Source organism: Mya arenaria, chromosome 4 (assembly GCF_026914265.1).
Source record: "Mya arenaria isolate MELC-2E11 chromosome 4, ASM2691426v1".
NCBI classification, from domain to species: domain Eukaryota; kingdom Metazoa; phylum Mollusca; class Bivalvia; order Myida; family Myidae; genus Mya; species Mya arenaria.
In genome coordinates, this window is record NC_069125.1 from 48313783 (window position 1) to 48333387 (window position 19605).

The 19605-nt window shown below is 33.1% G+C and overlaps 1 protein-coding gene across 2 annotated transcripts; it reads right to left on the reverse strand.

Moving 5' to 3' along the window:
• LOC128231743 (synaptic vesicle 2-related protein-like) lies at positions 1–18606 on the reverse strand. 2 transcript variants are annotated; one of them, XM_052944907.1, is made up of 16 exons: positions 18565–18606; positions 16508–16786; positions 12263–12348; positions 11587–11685; positions 11180–11251; positions 10761–10885; positions 10389–10452; positions 10117–10242; positions 9725–9856; positions 8919–8995; positions 7138–7214; positions 6748–6858; positions 5432–5543; positions 4893–5064; positions 4259–4372; positions 1–3454 (listed from the first exon to the last, which is right to left on the reverse strand). In XM_052944907.1, the coding sequence occupies exons 2-16, from the start codon at positions 16680–16682 to the stop codon at positions 3395–3397; spliced, it is 1602 nt and encodes a 533-aa protein (XP_052800867.1). In that variant the 5' UTR covers positions 16683–16786; positions 18565–18606; the 3' UTR covers positions 1–3394. The 2 variants fall into 2 exon arrangements, with proteins under 2 accessions (XP_052800867.1, XP_052800866.1); XM_052944906.1 differs by lacking the exon at positions 18565–18606 and adding an exon at positions 18297–18532.
• Between the last annotated feature and the right edge of the window lie 999 nt (positions 18607–19605).

The window sequence follows — 19605 nt, forward strand, 5'->3', positions numbered from 1 at the left end:
TGATGTTTTCAACGTATATATTTGACATTAATCACAAGAAAGAGCACAGCTCAAAACAACAAAATCTGATATATAATATGTAAATAATAACAGATTCATATTTTCAAATAAATATTATGTCGCACAATATACACACGTATGTGATATGATCATTGATTGCACTGTATACCATAATCTTCTGTCATTAACATGTAAATTTTCTTTTTATATTGCCTTAATAAAAAATAAATACTAATGCTCTAGTTATATATTTCTACTAACATTTTAGATTTTTAATATAACTACTTTTTAATAACCATAATTGTTCATTTTTCAAGGGTTATAGTTTAACAACCATTGCTACTCTAAAAACTACCATTTTGGCCACACCATTTCACAACATTAATTGTCTACCCATCTACACTATAATTATCACAATAAATGAATATAATCTTATGGATTTCTAAGTTACAGTAAAAGAATCACAACAGTATGACAAAGATGAATCGGTGATGATCAGTCAAAGTTATATGTAACAAGAGCACAGCAGAGCAGTTGCAATGCCTGTCTGTAAATTTTCAGTCAAGAAAGGAAAATAACTCAACAACTATTAAAGTAAGAGTTATGTGCCTTGCTGTACATGTGTTAATTGGATGTGTCAACATGTGTACCAAGTTTCATTTGAATATCTTGCAAGGATTTTAAGTTATGACCAAGTTAACAAAAAAAACATAATGATGCACCCACTGACAATACCATGACATTCTAGCCTGGCATCATGATACTGTATGAGAAGGTTGCACATGTTTTACTGGTCCCAAGTTGAACACAGTACGAAGTAAGCTGGAATGAATTTACATGTAAAGTATATAGGAATGTTGAATTAAAGTGAACAGATAAAATCTAGTCAAGTATCAATCCTATGTCTAAATTTAAATTTAAACATATTGTGAACACAACAATCATGTACGTATATATAAATGTAAATAAGTTCACATTCATTTTAAAAAGTGAACTTAACATATAATTACTCTGTTATAAAAAGTGGCTTTTGAATCAAGATTTTATGGTTATACATTGAGGGTTGAAGGCAAAAGGCCAGGCCACTAAACACAAACAAAAAATGTTCGCATTTTAAAAGTTTATCAACAAATGATAACATTATGATACCGTGTCTTGGAAACGATCATGTATTGCGTATGAGTACATTTTAATTAATATAGGTTTCCCAAAGCACACTATGAAATATATCTTTACACGACTGACAGAAATCAGAAATAAATGCATCATTTCATAAATAAAGGGACATGGAAATATAATGTATGAGATTCAATATTGTAAAACATGTGTTTGAAAGCTCTTTAATATGGAAAAGATGCAATGCTGGGGTCGTATTCTTAAGGCATCTTAGTGACAATTTTCAACTAAGTCGAAAATTGCCTCTTTCTTATTTCAATATGAAGAAAACTTTGTTTGAACACCCAAAATATGAAAAAATAGGAAAGAAAATGGTCTAAACAATATCTTCCTAGGAAGAAATTTGAAGAAAAAGAGGGGATATAAAATAACTGCTGTCAAAATTAACAGTACTTTCAATAAGTTGAAAAGATGCTTTATGAACATGACCCCTGAATATTAAGGTTAGCATTAAAAAGAACTCCTTTTAACTACGTATGTTTTCCCAGGGGAGAGAATAAAGCGAATAATTGTTTGTTTCAGTGGGATTTCATCAGGTGAAAATCGAAAGTAACATCTTTAAAAATGGGCAGCTTTTGTTGTTTACTTGATGAAATAAAATAGATATTTCACTGAAACAGATTCTTTTACTTTTGCTTAAAACTCGTTCGAAATGACAAAAATTGATACTACAACGTTAACAAATTGATATTTTGTCCAAGCTATGTGTGCGCTGACATTTGATTTGGAATGCAAAACGGGCCAAAAAATTTAAACGGTGACCTATATCAATTCTATCTCATTAACTTACACTTTGAAGCACCAGAAAGCACATAATAAATTCATGGGCTCTAACAGCAGATAATTGTCAATCCTGAAAAAAGCCAGGGGCTGTTTGAGTAAGATGGTTTCATGCAAAAGCAGGGTAAAGGGGCTATGACCCATTTAAAATTGTTTTAAAAACTCTAAATCCTAATAACAAGATTAAGCCTAAACTTTGGGACCCCTGTACAGATACTGTCTTAGCTTACAGCTGCTACTAACATAGTTGATGTATGTATAAATTATTGTCAAGTGCTTAAAACTGTTGCAATGATGATTAAGTCCTCTGTATTCAACTGATTAAATGATTACCTTTAAATTAATTGTATAAATATAGAAAAATGAGGTAACAATATTAACAAAGTAGAAAATATTTACCATTTTTTAACAAAAGTTCACACAAAAATATAAAGCTAAAAATATATATAGTTCATGGAATGCTTATGTAAAAAAACGTAAGTAGGTTTAAATGTATATTGATGTACACAACCAAATAGAAAAGATATTACAATATCCTCCATTAGCTTACAGAATAAACAAAATGCCTCAACATTCTTTAATTTCTTTTTTATAATTATAATACATGTACAAACATAATCAGTCGAAAAATTGAAACCACAGAAATCTTTTCCAGTTTTAAGCAAAGGTTAAGACAAGTGACACATTATTGACATAAAACTTATTTGCTTAATGAAATAATTTTCTTGGTTAAAAAGACTTATAAAAATTCACAACTGAAACATTTGCTTAAATAGGTTCATTCAATAGTTAATGTCTTGACTTTTCAAGTTTGGCTACTCTTACAGTATAGATAAGCATTTAGCATTATTGGAACACATAAACCCAACTAAATAATAAGCTCATTATACTCCTAATCATTAAGAAGATGAAATACAAGTACAGGTATTCTATGATGTCTGGTTGGGAACATGCACAATTAACTTAAACGTGCATTGTAAAGATATCTGATGGAATTTTGTAAATATCTAAAACACAAATACATAACACTAGTCTTCGTTCATTATATCAGTGGTTCTAAGAGATGGTAATTGTCAATTTTGAAAAATAGCTGAGTGTCTATTTGAATGAGGTATTTATGTCTAACACTGGATAAAGACCACTTTTGTAAATATTTACACTCATTTTTATATTAATTTCAAGGTACTTCGTACAGTAAATTTATGCAAATATCAGAGCAAAAAAATAGTTCTTCATAAATGTTCAGTCTGAAGCTAAAAGCTCTCAAAACTGAATATAAGAACCCATTTAGAACCTCAGATATATGTACAACATTGTTATATCTACTCATGTTAAACAATTCTCGTGTAAGACGAAAAAATAGGCAGTATACCCCCAGTCCCACTAATATTGTTTTCAGTCACTATAACATCATGGTTCTACTGGCTCTGTCAGCCCTTTAACTTGGTTTGGTGGTCTTCACTGGTTGGATCCTCACTTCATGATCATGGCTGTGATCCTACAAGGGGAATAGATGCTTATGTTATGGGTGATTCATGAAATGCACATTACTGATTGCCTTAAACCTCTTGAACATGACAAAGGGTACTGTTTCAATCCCTGCTGCCAGCGCAACATATTTCTTATTTTGTAAATTTCTTTTTTTGTGAATAAGGATATGATGTTAGTTTTATGTTGCAACTTATCACATTCATATGTTCTCCACAAATATCACATATACTTGCTAACCTTATGGCATTATTCCATTTTTGTATTCAAATGTATTGTTTTTGCATTGCAATTGCTATGATACCAGAAGCTTTAACATTATAAGAATTTCTCTTCATATTATATTGTTTTCATTTGAGCCTTTTTTAAGGTATCTAATGGACAATTCTGTGATTTCTGGATGCCTAGAAACTTAATGTTATTGTTGGTATATTTAGAGAGGGTTTCAGAGTAAAGAAAGAACATGTAAACATAATAAAGAAACAAGTTATACAAACAAGCTTGTTTGCTCATGAAAGATTACAATGTCTGATTTAGTTGAAATAAAAAACAAACAAAAACGATATCAAATTTTGAATAATGATTTTCTGTCATTTAATTTACATCTTGGTAATCAGCAAATAATACCCTTTCAAATGATACCCACAATACATTAGGGGTCTTCTTGTCATCAAAGTTTATCATACCTGCCAAACGCAATAAAACAATTCTTTTTAGTACCCTGGAATGCCTGGATACAATAGTATTTTAAACATCATATATATACAGTAAAGTAAATGCCACAAAGCATTAAAACAACAGCACCAACACCTACCTTCAGTTCCCTACCCTTGGTTTCTATAGGCAACAGACAAGCAGCTATGGTGGCCAAAAGAGCCATAACTCCATATGTGCTTATTGCCAGATATGCCGACACTTTCAGCAAAACCTGTGATGGAAACAAAAAGAGTTGCAAGTAAGAGCAAACAGTAAATGGAATATAGGATAATTAATTTTGTTGTTTCTGTGAGCGATATTTTACTGAGTGAGCACCATTTTTTAAATTTCAGAATCAGAAGTGGGTTAGCCATTAAAATAATTAGTTTTGGTTTATACTAGGTGAAATATATTTCAATCGAACTCAGAAAAAACTTTATTTTATTTTTTTTAACTTAATAAGTTAATTTCTGAGAAGATGTTGTCAATATTGTGTCCCAGCCCTGTGCACGCTGATGTTTGTTTTGGATAGCAGAATGGGCTTAAATTTGAAATTGATATTTTCACTGTTTGAATCAGTGAAATATAATTTTTATATCACTGATAAATCTCTATAAACCACCAGAAAGCATATATTAAACAATGGTATTCACATTTTTGAGGGTATTCAGTGGTTAAGAAGTGAAAATGTATCATTGTCAATTATTTCCTTTTAATGATCAACACAATTTTTCAATCAGTAAGTGGCTTACCTGTGCTACAAAGGGAGTGACGATTGCACCGACCCTGGCCATACCACTACACGAACCAAGCCCTATCGCCCGCATTGACGTTGGGTAAACCTCTGGCGTGTACACATAGGCAGCCTGGAACGCCCCCGATATCAAGGCTCGTGCAACAAACAGGAAAAATGTTAACACTGGCCTGAATGGAATGAAACATACATTAGTTATACAGCATGGAAAATACTTAAATATTGGAATCAATAGCAATCTTAATTCTTTTCAAAAAAACTTATGCATAGCATTGACTTAAACTTCATATAAGGCAATGAGATGGGAAATATTGAAAGTTTGAAACAGTAACATTAATCTATTACAATCTCTTTTTTGCCAATTTTATAAGTTACCATAACATTTATAAAGTGAAATCTAGAAATGCCTTTACCACCTTATACATGTATAAGTAATTCATCTAGACAGTGCAATTTAATACAAAACACAACACTGAATTTGTGATTGTATAAACAAGCATACATACTGTATAAAAGAATTAATAGCAAGCAGCATACCTTGTAGTACATATATTTGCTAGGAGAACAAATACTGCAAAGAAGAAGAATTCTACAGCCATGGTCATCTTTCTGCCTATGCGTTCAATGATGAACACGGTCAGGAACAACCCTGGAAGGAGGAATATCATATTTTACTATGTAGTTATTCACCTACAATTATTATTATAATAAGGTTTTAAATAAACAAATATCTGGTTAGCGCACTCGCTTCTCACCAAGGCAATCTGGGTTCGATTCCCGGCCTGGGCCCATGTGAGTTTGGTTGGTGGTTACCAAGCCGGATAAGTGGGTTTTCTCAGGGTACTCGGATTTCCCCCACAACACAAGACCACACTCTCGCGCAACATCATGCCAACGAGAGTGACTTAGTATAAGTAAGCATAACTTTCTTCAAAATCATTGTCAAATATATAATGTTTAAACTAAATATACAAATAAGCTTGTTTTTATTGAGTATGATTATATTGGCAAAAGTGTGATGCTTGGTGACCCTTCATTATTTTGATATCACTTAAAGAGGTATTTCTTGCTGATAACTATTACATAAACTGGTATATAAAATGAATGACAGAACAAACATTACAGATAATGTTATTGCAGTTTGTATAAATTTCTACTCTTTATCTTATCTTAAATCAGACATGAAATTTCTTATTAAGCAATCTTTTTAGGCAAAAATAACTCATATATGATCCTGTATACTTTCTTTCACTAATCATAAAAGTTAACCCTCTCAAATGTTACCAACATAATATGGGGTAACAAGACCTCCCAAAATCACATAACTGTACATCAGATACTTAAGATTAAGGTTTTAGATATTGAAACACAATTATGTTATTATGAAACTGCTGTTGACATGCATGTGCTCTGTGATATGTAAAATCAGAGACAAATTATTACAGATTGGTTATATATTCAGCAAAGGTTTAATACAATACTGAATACAACATGAGCACGGTCTGCAAACACTTCTAAATTAAATACAAACATGGTCTGCAAACACTATTGAATAAAACAAGAGCTACTAAGAACAATACAAGCATGGTCTGCAAGTGGATGTCATGGACATTGCTATGCATGTGCAAATGATTACATAGTGAACAAGAATGTGTACTAATGTTTATGTTTTTCATTAACATTTTGTTTTACAGCCAATTTCATTTTTTTGCACAACAGTGATGGTGATAATGATAATGATAACAACAACACCAAGGCTATACATCAACTTTGGTTTGAAAAGACCAACATGCAAAAATAAAGTATATAATATTAATGTAATAGAGGATCAACTGGAATCATGTGGTAAATACCTGGGAACTCGGCTAATGTGGTCCAGGTAAGGTCTACATAATCATCCCTTGTGAGAGACTTGCAGTGTACATAGCAGCTTGGATCTGATGGAGACTTGTTCTTTGTTGTGCCTGCAATGTCCACATTGTGTTCATATAAACCTACATGTACATAATCATACTTACTTGTAGCAGAAGTTTTAATATTTTCAATAAAGTTATATAACTAGTACTATGTTTACCAGTACCTACTTCTTGCATGCATGAATGCATATAGTTTTCAAATTAACAGGTAAAACCTTCTACTACGATTGTTTCATACTTGAGCGAGTTAAGGGGCATTGATATATTTAAGTGACATGCTTTTCAGGTATCTTTGTTTAATTATAGCAATATTATATAAGCAATTACCATGGCAGCCATCTGGTGATTCAAACAGTTCTGTTGTCATAAGAACGATGCCGTAATATGCAAAGGCAGACACCAGCCTACAAAACATGCATGAAGAAGGTATGTCATACTAGAACAAACTCAGAAGTCAGAAGAGAGTTGGGTTAGTGATGAAGCAATGTATACATTAAACTAAGTCATATACATTCCATTATAGACACCAGGTGTAGGTAAGTGTTTGTTAATATGCATAAAATGTGTATCTCATTAAACAATTCAAATTTGATGGTTTACATGGTTAGTGTTCAAAATGATCTTTTGTCTACTGACTAAACCTCTCGACTGATCTACATGATTAAAGTCAATAACAGCTGACTGTTGATTTACCATGTTAAATGTATGAAAAATTTGAAACATACATTGGACAAAAACCCTAATAGGAAAATGAACTCAAGTATGATTTTGTAAGGTATCGGCTAAAAAGTTTAAGTATAAACTAAATGCAAAAATTTATCAAGCATACATCTGGAATAACAAATAGAGGATAATTGTTGGTTTCAGTGTAAGATCGCAATATAGTTCACTGAGTGAGAAACAAAAGTTATTTTTCTGGAGTGGCTCTGTCATGAGCCAAATACTCACACTCTGGCATTTTCGAGCTTAAATGTTTGCAATTTTAAACTGGAATTAACATTTTTTCTTTTTATTTCATACTTTTAATATATTGAAAATAAAATTATTTATAATTATTTGTAGACTGTGCAAAAGTTAAATCAAGTGACTTCATACTGGAAATGATGCCATTAATTTTTCACCTAAGTAATTAGTGAGTTCATGTTTGATTTTTCACAGGGAAATGGGCATAAATAAGAGAGAAAAAACTGAATTTTTCTTTCAATAAACTGGAGAGTTTCTTCAAATATAATCAACCAATATTTATGAATAAACCACCAAAAGGCATGAAATGAATAACAGCAAGAATGTCACAATTTCAATAAAATACAATAGTCCCCTACATCTTTTGTTCACATAGTAACAATAATTTTAAATGATGTTCATAATTTCATTATTTGTACTGAACTTGAACACATTTTAATATGTTAGCTTTCATGTTTTTTTAATTATCCCAGGATTTTATTTTCGGAATGACGAAAATGCATTTACACTATTTCAGATGTCATAGTACAGACATGTTTTGTCAACAAAAAGTAAAATAATTTGCAAAAATAACGCCTTTTAACCAAATACCAATTTCATTACCTAAAGTTTGCATTCCTTATAAGTTATTCCAGAATCCAATCAAAAGAGCGATATATTGTTTTTGTTGCCATAGAACCCCTAATTTGTATCAGACAAAACAGTGCACGATTCCCTATTGTCCCTCTATCTACATAATAACTTTCATGAATGTTGTTTTTCTATATACATTTTGAGTTATGCCCAGATCAACAAATGGTTATATTTTCAATTCTTTCATTGCTATAGCAACAACAATTTTTGTCTGACAAAAAATATGAAACAATGTGCATAATTTCCTAATGAACATCTATCCACATACCATTAATCATTATCGTAACTTCCATACTTCTTTGAAAGATTGTTTTCAATACAAAATGATGTGCATAATCACCTAATGGCCATCTATCCACATACCATTAATCATTATCCTAACTTCCATACTTCTTTGAAAGATTTTTTTCAATACAAAATGATGTACATAATCGCATTAGGGATAGGGAACTTATAATACATAAACCCCTCTACACATTTGCACTATACTTAAATTACGATAGGATCTTTACCATATAACCCAAAGAATGAGGGTGGTTTTCTTCAGTTCAGGAATAAACAAATCCCGTACACTGCCTCTCTTGCTTGCCTGAAAAGAGTTCAATTGTATAAAATTGAACATCGAAGGTTCAATCCCATCAAAATTCAACATTCATCATCCACTCTACCGAGGTCTCATCACTGCAATAAAACATACTTTAAAAGAAGAAGTAAACTGCATATCTGAGTCTACCTGTATGTAACATAAGGAATAGATAGGCATTGTTGTTTGACACAGAGACAAGGTAAGACAAGGTAAGAGGTATAATGTATTCAAATGGAGCTGAACTTGGTAGTTTACATTCCAGAAATAAATACTAGCCTCTTGTTAAATACAGAACAAGATTAACATACATGCATATTTCAGGCGATAATTTCTCTTATTTGATTTATAAAGTAACCAGCTTATCATTAGCTTTTGTGAACAATAAAACACTGAACTTGAATGAACTTGCTGTTTGCAAAATAAGCACTAGTCCACTAATTTTCTCTGGGACTTGACTGCTTTGTAATTTTGGCTGTCCTAAAGACAGGCAGCCCTGTTTTCAAGTCTAACTATCAGCTTCTCATACAAGAATGGCCACTTAACAACTGAGTAAGAAGACTAAAGGCTGCTGACTTCTCAAAACACGTCATTAAATTTGGAACAGTTCACCTGATTGCAAAACATAATATTTTTGGGGGGACAGGTACATTTTGCTTGAGTTATTAAGTCAATTTTGCCTAAATATCACTTGTTGGTCAATTTGAAAGTTTAATATGCAGACGGCGTACATACTTGGACAGAAGGTTCCACAAGTTTTCCAAGGGGCATGGGTTTTCCGTTGTCCTTGGCGATTCTCTCCAGGGTTGCCAGGGCTCGTTCCCGATTACCACGGGTCATGTCAAACCGTGCACTCTCTGGCAACCACTGTAAATAGTGATGAATAAATTGTCACTACCATTGTAACTTTAACATGAGCATTACAAGCAGATGCCAAGGTTTGTCTGTCTTTCTGAGTCGAATACATGAAATAATATTACTACATTTATCCTTGCAAGAGTTATGGAACATGCTTATACACAAAAGTGTATTCATGTGAAATCATAGCAAACATTTAAGAGTGACGATCCAAAAATAATATTTTCAATAAAATCCAGTGATTTTAGTGACATAAATAAGTAATTTACCGCACAACAGCATGAGAAGATCAGAAGAGGGACAGCAGAGAGACCCAGCAGCCATCTCCAGCCAAGGGTGGGCATCACTGCCAGGGCCAGCAACACCTCAAAACACGCCCCAATAGCCCAGAATATCTAGGGAGAGAAATAAAGCATGTTTGATGTTGGGTCATTTATTAAATAATGGCATACCCGTATCTTAAATCAAATTTCTCTGCTTCGTATTAAATTGTATACTAACAGAACAATTTTAACTGCACAAGTTTAGATTCTTTGCTTACCTCTACCAGTATGACACAGGTTGCCCTTGACGCTGTCGGCAGAAATTCAGAGTACAAGGTCACTCTGAAATGTCGTCACAATGCAGTGTTAATTGACTTTAATAAACATAAATAAATTATCATATTCAGATCCTGCTCCACATTTCAATGCATTTCTAGGTGAGATAGATCTGTTAAGTGCAGAGACCGTCTTCAACAGTAATTTATTGATGAAGACAATGTGGATTTTCTCAAATAATCCATCCACACAAGAACAACGAAGATATAAAATCTTGTAAACTTAAAGTTAAACTGAAAAAGGACATGCAGCTACCAGTATTTAATTTTGAATGTTGTATCAAATAATTTTGTTCTAAGGATCAAAACACTTACGACTGAGGTGCCCCTCCAATGCCGAAGCCTACGAGTCCTCGCAGAATGAGAAGCCAGATGAAGGTGGGGGCAAACGCACTCAGGAATCCAAAGTAGCAGGTGAACACAGAACACAGGATCAGCTCCTGGAGGAATGTGGGTGGAGGTTTGTAAATAGTATGACTATGTTAAGACAAAAAGGCTTTAGATATAATTCTTACATGCATCTTGAAGTACAGTTATGTTGCTAGCAGGAAACAATTAAGAACACAGTCGGGGAAAGGGAAAATATTTGATAGAAATTCAAAGTTGTTAAGGGTATATCATATTCAGTGGAAATTTAATGAAATGTTGAAGGAAAGGTTTAAAATTTATCCAGACATCATTTTCATCATAAAAGTGGTTTGTTTTTGCCATAAGAAACGAAAACCTAAACCTACCGATCTTCGGCCATACTTGTCACAAATGACGCCCCAAATGCCAGAGCTACACATCATCCCACAGAACACAATCTGAAATACATGTGTACATTTACAGCTCCATGAATCCTTGCAAACTCCATGTTTTTTCCATTACTTGTTGCTTGTATTATTTGTATGGCTTTTTAAAAAAAATATAAAACAATTCTGATAGCTGTATCAAATTCTTAGGACAATGTCATGAGCTAAGTGTTTCTAGGTCATTCATTCTCTTTCAAACATTTAAAACTTTGACTATTAAAACCTCCAATTTCTAACTTTTATGATCAGAAATTTAACACTATGTCATTTGACCTTTCAAACACAGTCAAATATATTTCCCCAAAATAACATTGCTAAGAAGAAAATAGGGAAAACTCATATCATACAGTGGTGATGAATGCCTGTTTCCACTCGTTGATTTGCCAGTCACAGTGCAGGGCAGGCGACAAAATGGACAGAATCATCATCTCCATCGCATCAGCCATCTGAGATATATACAGGAACATCAATTGAATGAATTAAAACTCTTTAGATTGCTTTCATTTCAATTCATGAAGTATTCTTAATTTCAAAATAATATCCTTTCATTAGTCAAATAAACACCTGCCACCTGGCCTCATGTTAATTCTGTATGTAACTTTTAAAAATGCACTATAACTCCCAATTAAGATTTAACACATTTAATACAATTATTTTAATATACCCAAAAGGATGAACAAAAGTTGAAAACTATGGTTCTTATGAAGGAAACCGAGTATAAATTAAAAGAAATGTGCAAAAAACACGGTATTTCTACCTAATGAGACCATAGTAAATTGTAGTAAATCTTTTAGCATTCACCAATCATTTAATATTTTTGTGTTTTAAGCTATAAAAGCTATAAAATTCACAATTATAATAATGTAAATAGTAATTAATATTTTCCATAAATGCATTATTTAGTAAGTAGTTGAGGGTGTATCACTCAAAATTTATGTTTGTTTTACATGTGTATGTATTGATTTTGAATAAGAGTGTCACTTTAATAATTGAAGTTCAGAACCCATTTGACAATCCACCTACCCAAGCCATTCCGGTCAGGATGGACAACTTGACCTGGAACTTTCCAAACCCAATGTTATCTATGGCTTGCTGGATCGTGAATGTCTCTGTAAACATACAAGAAAATTGACATGAAGCTTGAATTTACTCTGTTTCAAACAGTGAAATGTCTTTTTTTTAATCATGTTCAGATAATGACTGATATTTGCTAATAAACATATTATCTCTTAGCAACAGGGAATAAGTAAATATAACATATATCTTAATGACGTATATGAGTTGAGACCTTGACCTATGCCTCAATACCCTCAAAAGCCATAGGGGTCATCTACTGGTCACCCCAAACCTAAAGGTTTGAGGGCCATTGGTGCAGGCATTGTCAAGTTATCACACAGACAAGCTTTTTGTGTCCACATCCTTTGATCTAATGATCCCTAAACCCAATAGGGGTCATCTACTGGTCAGGCCCAACCTTCAAGTCGAGTTTGACAGCCATAGGTCCCAACCTTCAAGTCGAGTTTGACAGCCATAGGTTTAACCATTGTTGAGTTATCACTTGGACAAGCTTTGACAACCTTTTCTCACTGTTACCTTGACCTTAAACCCAATGACCCCTTAAATCAATATTGGTCATCCACTGGTCAGGCCCAACCTTCATGTCAAGTATGATGACCATAGGTCCAGGAATTGTTGAATTATCACTCGGACAAGCTTTGATCTACATACGGACCAACCGAAAAGTGCAATTTAATAGCAATGTACCTTTTCTTCGAAGAGGGACATAAATATTTACAAAAGTACTATTATCCTCTATATAATACTTGCAGGAAAAATCTGAATTCTTGAATTAGTCGGAAGTCTGAAGGGACACTAAGATTGTCAGTCAAAATGAATTCTCCACGGGGTAATATTATTGTCATCTGTTTGATTTAGCATAAAGTAAGACTTGCACAAAATCACTGATCAACAGTTTGACCAACCAGCTCAGTACACCATGGTTTTCACAAAAGAAATAAAAATATTGCATCAGGGCTGAGCACTAACATAAATACAAGTCTTTAGAACTGGACATCATGCAGAGCTTTTCCTTCTTTGTGTCAAGGCTGAATATGATTTTCTGGCAGAAATGTTGAGAAGAAAATTTATTCAAGGAATTAATGAATAACAGCTCTAACATTGCCTTATTGTGAAATGTCACAAATTTAAGGAATTATCAAAACATCTTTGTTGATGGTTTAATTTGTCAATAAAATAATAAAATAGACTAAATAAATGTACTAAATTTAAATTACAAAACACATTATGTTTCACCATAAGTTGAAGCCAAAAGTAGATATATACAAAGTCAGATCTAAATCACCAGAAACTGAAATTTGGCTGGAATTCTCTGCAAATAAGAAATTACTGTGAAGTTCCACTTAGGAGAAGTTCTGGCTGAGAAGCTCTAACTAATGTTAACAAGTGTGTTAAAAGCTCTTGCAGATGTTGACAAGTGTCTGAAAAGGCTTCAATACATTTTTACCAGATTCTTTTCTATGGATCTATCTTTTATACTGCTGTATTGATTAGAATACACACATCAGGGAATGGTGTGGTAGAAATACAAGACATTGATGTATATTTATTCATTTCAATACATCATCTTGGGTTATTATTCATAGACCTTATGCCTTTTATTTTCTAATTACTTATTTATAAAAAAAATTTACCTTTATATTAGAAAACTATTTCACATGAATATTGTGGAATCTTAATTAAATTGTATACATTTTGATATTCATGAATAATAAACAGACATGGACAGGTCCCAACACTTGGTCCCAACCCTTTCGTTTTATGCGTAGAATTCTTGCTGTATTAAAAATTACTTTAGAATTTACAAACAGCAAGGGGATGCACACGTGACTTTACATCCATTATTTTACAGCAGACAAGGGTGAATAACATATATTTTTTTAGCCTGAGTGATTGCTACTTTATCACCTTGAACACTGAAACATTGAACACATTTTTATGTACTAAGTTTCATAAGAAAAAAGATATTTCTGAGATATGGCAAACACTTTTTCATTGCCACCAAAGTTACAACACCAAGGCTTTCACAATACCTTGAACCCTGGTAAAAAGAGCTAAAAATGATGACTTTGTCTTCACTGTACTCATGAATGATTTTACTAGAATAAGAATAAAAAAAGATCAATGAATATTTTGATTGCAAAAGAAGGTCGTTGAGATAAGAGCATAAAGATCCATGAAAACATTATTGATCAGTAATCTGATGTTCCTTAGCTTAAATTGTCTCCACAGGACAAATTGTCCTGGGGCATTAGCCTTCGTACAAATATAGACTTCTGTGACACGAAACTGCCTCGATGCTCTCAAAGTGTGATTGTATTTTGATATTGGTCGACAACATATCTAATAGTTTTCAGTCAGACCGCTTCCCTTGACAATTACAGTCATTGTATAAATGGCTGGTTGTGTCTCTTAAAGAAGTTTCTTACAAGTCATAGTCATCACAACTGTATGTCGTACAGTAAATAATGCAAAACAATTTTTTAGTTATGCCCTTGAAGGGAGTCATACAGTTACATTTGTATCTGACTGATCTTCCTTTCCCAGAGTTTCCGCTCAATATCTGAAGAACGCATCGGCCAAGGGACCTCAAACTTGGTCGGCAGGTTGGTCAATACCAGCAGATGAACCCTATTGATTTTGAGGTCAATGGGTGACCTTAAGCCGAAAATCAGTTTCCAGTCAATAACTGAAGAGCGCTTCAGTTATTGGTTGGGTTACCTGTACTGAGTAATTAAAAATAATTTCAAAAGAGGCCTAAGCAAAATTATGTCTTCCAATAAATGAACAAGAAAATTAAGATATCAAGCTGCAGTGCAAATAATAAAAAATTGTTTTATTGACCAAAAACATTAGATACCTATAGATGCATGTATTATACTAACATAAAATACAAATGTATTGAAACGCCAGGAAAGCACTCAGCAAATATGTTAACCATTTACTATACAGCCATCTTTGGTAAGACACATGACTACCAAAGACGTCAGACAGTAAATAATTCAGCTGCTCCTCAAATCTGGTGATGGGCATGTGAATAATCCTTGATAGAAACTTAAGCTGAATTAAAGCTGACAAAGGCTTGTCAACAGGCTTCTGCTGATATTGATTAGGGAAGAATTTCCAAGAAAGTTTACTTTTCCTTTCAATGATCTCTATCCTGAATTAGGGTAGTTGATGTTTGACAATAGTGTGATTTCATCTGCAAAGAGCCATGCTAGTCAAATGTGCAACAGCTAACTACATGTATGGAAATGGCATGGCTATTTTTTTTAAATTTGTCAATTTCTGAGATTTCCATATAATTATATAGAGGCAATGGCCATGAATTTCATGTTACTGTGTTAGCTTGTATTTGAAAGCACCACAGTGGATTGTCAGCAGTGAGGCTTCAGATACAAGATACACAAGAATCTTTATTTAAAGTCTGGTATATGTTAACAAAAAACATTAGCTTAATGAGCTATTTTCAGACATGACAATACCCACCAGATGCACAAAGCAAATAGTGAAATCTGTTACATTTGGCATCCAAAGTAAATAACAGTTAATAACCCATATTGCATAATAAGCCTCAATTGAAGGTCATTACAAATTGACTGTTAGGTCTCCAAAATTTGAGAATAATTTACAAAAAGGATGGGAAAATTTTACCAGGTTTGCCATATTCATTGTCAAGCTGTTGAGCAAGCTTTTTTAGCAATGATGCACAACCATGGGTAGTGAGTTTGATCCCACCAGATGCACAAACATTTTACAGCAACAAATAGTCGGGCTGTGGTTCAAGGGGTCAAGGGTGCTTTCCCAACCAGAAGCTCTCTGCTTTTTAAGAATGCAACTTTTTAAAGATTGGAATCACAACAGGAATGCAGGTCTGGGGCCCTAGGCTAAATCAGTATGTGAAGAGATTTTGCAAATTTGCACATTTTAAAACTAACATTAATCTTAAAAGAACAATCTACGTATAAGCTTTTATTTAAATACATCTTCCCACTTTGAAATATGGTAATGCCATTGAATACAAACAATTTTGTAATTATCTCACATTACATGCACCTGTATGGTGAATCAGTTTGATTTCATCGAGGGTATATCAAATACTGTTAATTAGCTGGTATAACATCTTGATCATACTGTACAAAGAAATATACATCTTAGAATTGCACAATTTGATTGATATTGTGGACTGACCTTCCTTTGGCTCCTTCCTGACATCCTCCTGTGCCGCCTGCTCTGAACTGGGGGCTTCTCCTTCCCCAATCCCTGCATAGCGTCTCATTGCAGGCTCTGTGATGTCCATTTCAACCCTGTCCAGATCTTCATATTCCTCACCAGTGCGTCTGAACTTTGCCAGTCGAGAAAACATGGTGAATTTTGTTCACATTTGTCCACACTTTTACCCTTATAACGTTTACCTTTACATGTAAAGATGTTATTCTAGTTGTTACTAGGCCATCTTTTTCCAAGTTTCTACAATAAATAAATAAATATGGAGTTAGTCAACTTACTGTACAGAAACTGTCAGACGTTTATAAATTTAACAATTACCAGACTGAGAGGATACTCACTAAATAGTCATGATTATAATGACTATTTTTGCTTTTTTTTGCTGACTGGTTGCCATTTTTAGACTGTGTTGTAACTATCTGATAAAACAGGTGTTGATTTGGATGTTTAAAACAAAAATTGCACTACATTCCCAGATAACATATTTATCTTTTCAGTAAAGGTGTTTTTGAAAAATGGTGTGTACTAAAGTTAACAGAGAGGCCAGAATTCAGACGTAAATGTGTTGCATTTCAAAGCAAGTCTTAATTCTTTAACATTAGACTGGCGCCATATGTGTGACGATAAGTGTAACAATTACTTATTCATTATGATTGTAGCAGAGTTTATCTCCAAGAAGCTTGCACAACAAAAATACCTGTGTTAAGGGCAACCCTGGCAAACCCCCTCGTCCCCTATATTTTTTCCACCTTAGATAAAATAATTTATCTGATTTTCTGTTCTTTTAATTGTTGTTGAATATTTGTGTTGAATATAATTACAATCATATTTGATACATAAGATACTGAAATGTCATGTTAAGCATCCCTACTTACTTTGCTGTTTTGACTGGGCTAAAAAAAATCAAATTGTCCCTACCCTAATTTAGTCACAATAATGCACATTACTGGACCATTATTAACATTTATATATTAGTTCTGCTTAAGGCATAGAGTAGAGTCACCAAAACAAAAATCGCCAAAGACTCTGAAGCTGTTGTAAATAAAGTCTATACCCTACATATTATATTTCAGACCTAGTCCACCTAAGTGGCCGTCAACGAGTCTTTTGACGATTTTTTTTAATATGGCAGACTCGTGACGTCCACCATCCCAGCAAAAAGTAGCAAGCGGTCCTTGCGCAGAGAATCCTCGCGGCCACAATTTTGAAATTATCTCCGTTATAAATTCAAATTTCTACGAAAATATTATTGCCTACTATTAAACACGTATTAAGTTATGTCAGTATGCCCAAAAAACATGTTAAGTTATCATAAAACACTTACAAGTGTCGATTGTTTATCAAGTATCCAGATATCAGTAAATCTGGGACAAATCTGACTGGTTGTGTACATGTATAACGGTATTCGTGACCCATAATATATTAATGTGAAAATAACAACTCTAATGACATATTAAATCCAGTTCAGATCACTGTCGGATAAAAATTGAACACATTAGTCATTATTATTCAACATCAATGCATATTATTACAGTATATCATTTCACCCGTTGTCAAATGGTAGAGAGTTGTAGCGTTACAGGGATACATAAGAAATGTCAAAATAATAAAAAAAGTATCCCTGATCGCTCATTATTGTAGCTAATTTGAGACCTTGCACTAGACTCAGATAAATTTGTTTAGGCCTAACCTAAGTGAGTATGAATATTCCTTCTACAAAAAAGATATATATATGAAACATTTAATACTTAACATTACAAAGAAGTTTGCATATTTCAATGAAAGACTTAAGATTTTTTTTATCCGATATAGTTATTCTTTCATTCTATCCGAAATATGTATAGTTGTCAATTATTTTCCAATAAACGTTCATCCAAAAAATAAATCAAACTTTCCTTGAAAATGAATGAAAAACATAGCTTCATGTCGATTACATGAAAATTAAGCATATTTAATCTGATGTGAATTGATAACTTCCGAAATTGTTAAAGAATACAAGAAAATCTGTCAAAACATTGCACCTGTCAAAATTAATTTATCCCTCATTACGCCGGATTTTAAACTAATACAGGTTACAATCAACTAAATGTCTGATTCCGTGCAGCAGTTACTTCCCCTGAGGTGCTTGGGAACTTCACTCGCTCACAAAGCTCATTATGTCGATAAAAATAACATTATTTTCTCTTGTCTGTATAGTGTTTGTAAATTATATTTAATATCGCGGATAACAGATTCCACTTACATATAAACGAAATGGTTGTTTCTCTTTCTAAAATAGTTACAATCCAATCATTTAAATAAAGTGATACCGTGATACATAGTGCAGTGAAGATCAAGATCCACTATGGTAGTCAACTATCACTACTTCGTTTTAACGTTAGTTATATTTTTTGTCACTTTAATTCCGCGAAGTAACAACACTTGGAAACATTTTTATCTCTTTTACTGCAGGTTACTAATGGAGTAGGATGAAACCGCTCCATTAAATGCCAGTCCTAGACCATTCGTGCGAAGCAAGTTAAAACATCTCGAGTATGCACATTTCATAAGTGTGTTGTCCTGATCAAAATCGAATTTCAAATATTTCACTCGCTCGGTTAAATTATATTTCACTTAACTCATCTGAAAACAACCATAAACAGCTCTGCAAAATCATATGAAACAAAATGGTTCATCTCTGCAATAAAAATGGGTTGGTGATTTGCCTTAAAACATCGTTTTTTATATATACACGTATATATTTCTACACTTTTAAATATCCACACTTAGAGCATGAACTATGCATTGTGCACCGCGTATTGCAATGTGTCAGTGTTGCGCGCAAAAAAACAACAACAATTATTTCACCACAGCAGGGTATTTCAAATAAGTTAAGTATTTTAACTTTATACATCATAAATGGTAAAAAGAGTTCCTGAATGTGTTGGCTGACTTGAACTGTTTAGAAACCATCTTGTCTGGTCATTAGCAGCTTTGTATTTCAAATAAGTTAAGCATTTTAACTTTATACATTATAAATGGTCAAAAGTATCCCTGAGTGTGTTGGCTGACTAGAGCGGCTT

Excerpts from the sequence above, each read along its gene's own strand:
- LOC128231743 (XM_052944907.1), bottom strand. The coding sequence starts at position 16,682 with ATGTTTTCTCGACTGGCAAAGTTCAGACGCACTGGTGAGGAATATGAA. Across the intron at positions 12,349-16,507 it reads CAGGAAGGAGCCAAAGGAAG|AGACATTCACGATCCAGCAA; the intron begins GTCAGTCCACAA and ends GTATGTTTACAG. Across the intron at positions 11,252-11,586 it reads AACAGGCATTCATCACCACT|ATTGTGTTCTGTGGGATGAT; the intron begins GTATGATATGAG and ends CATGTATTTCAG.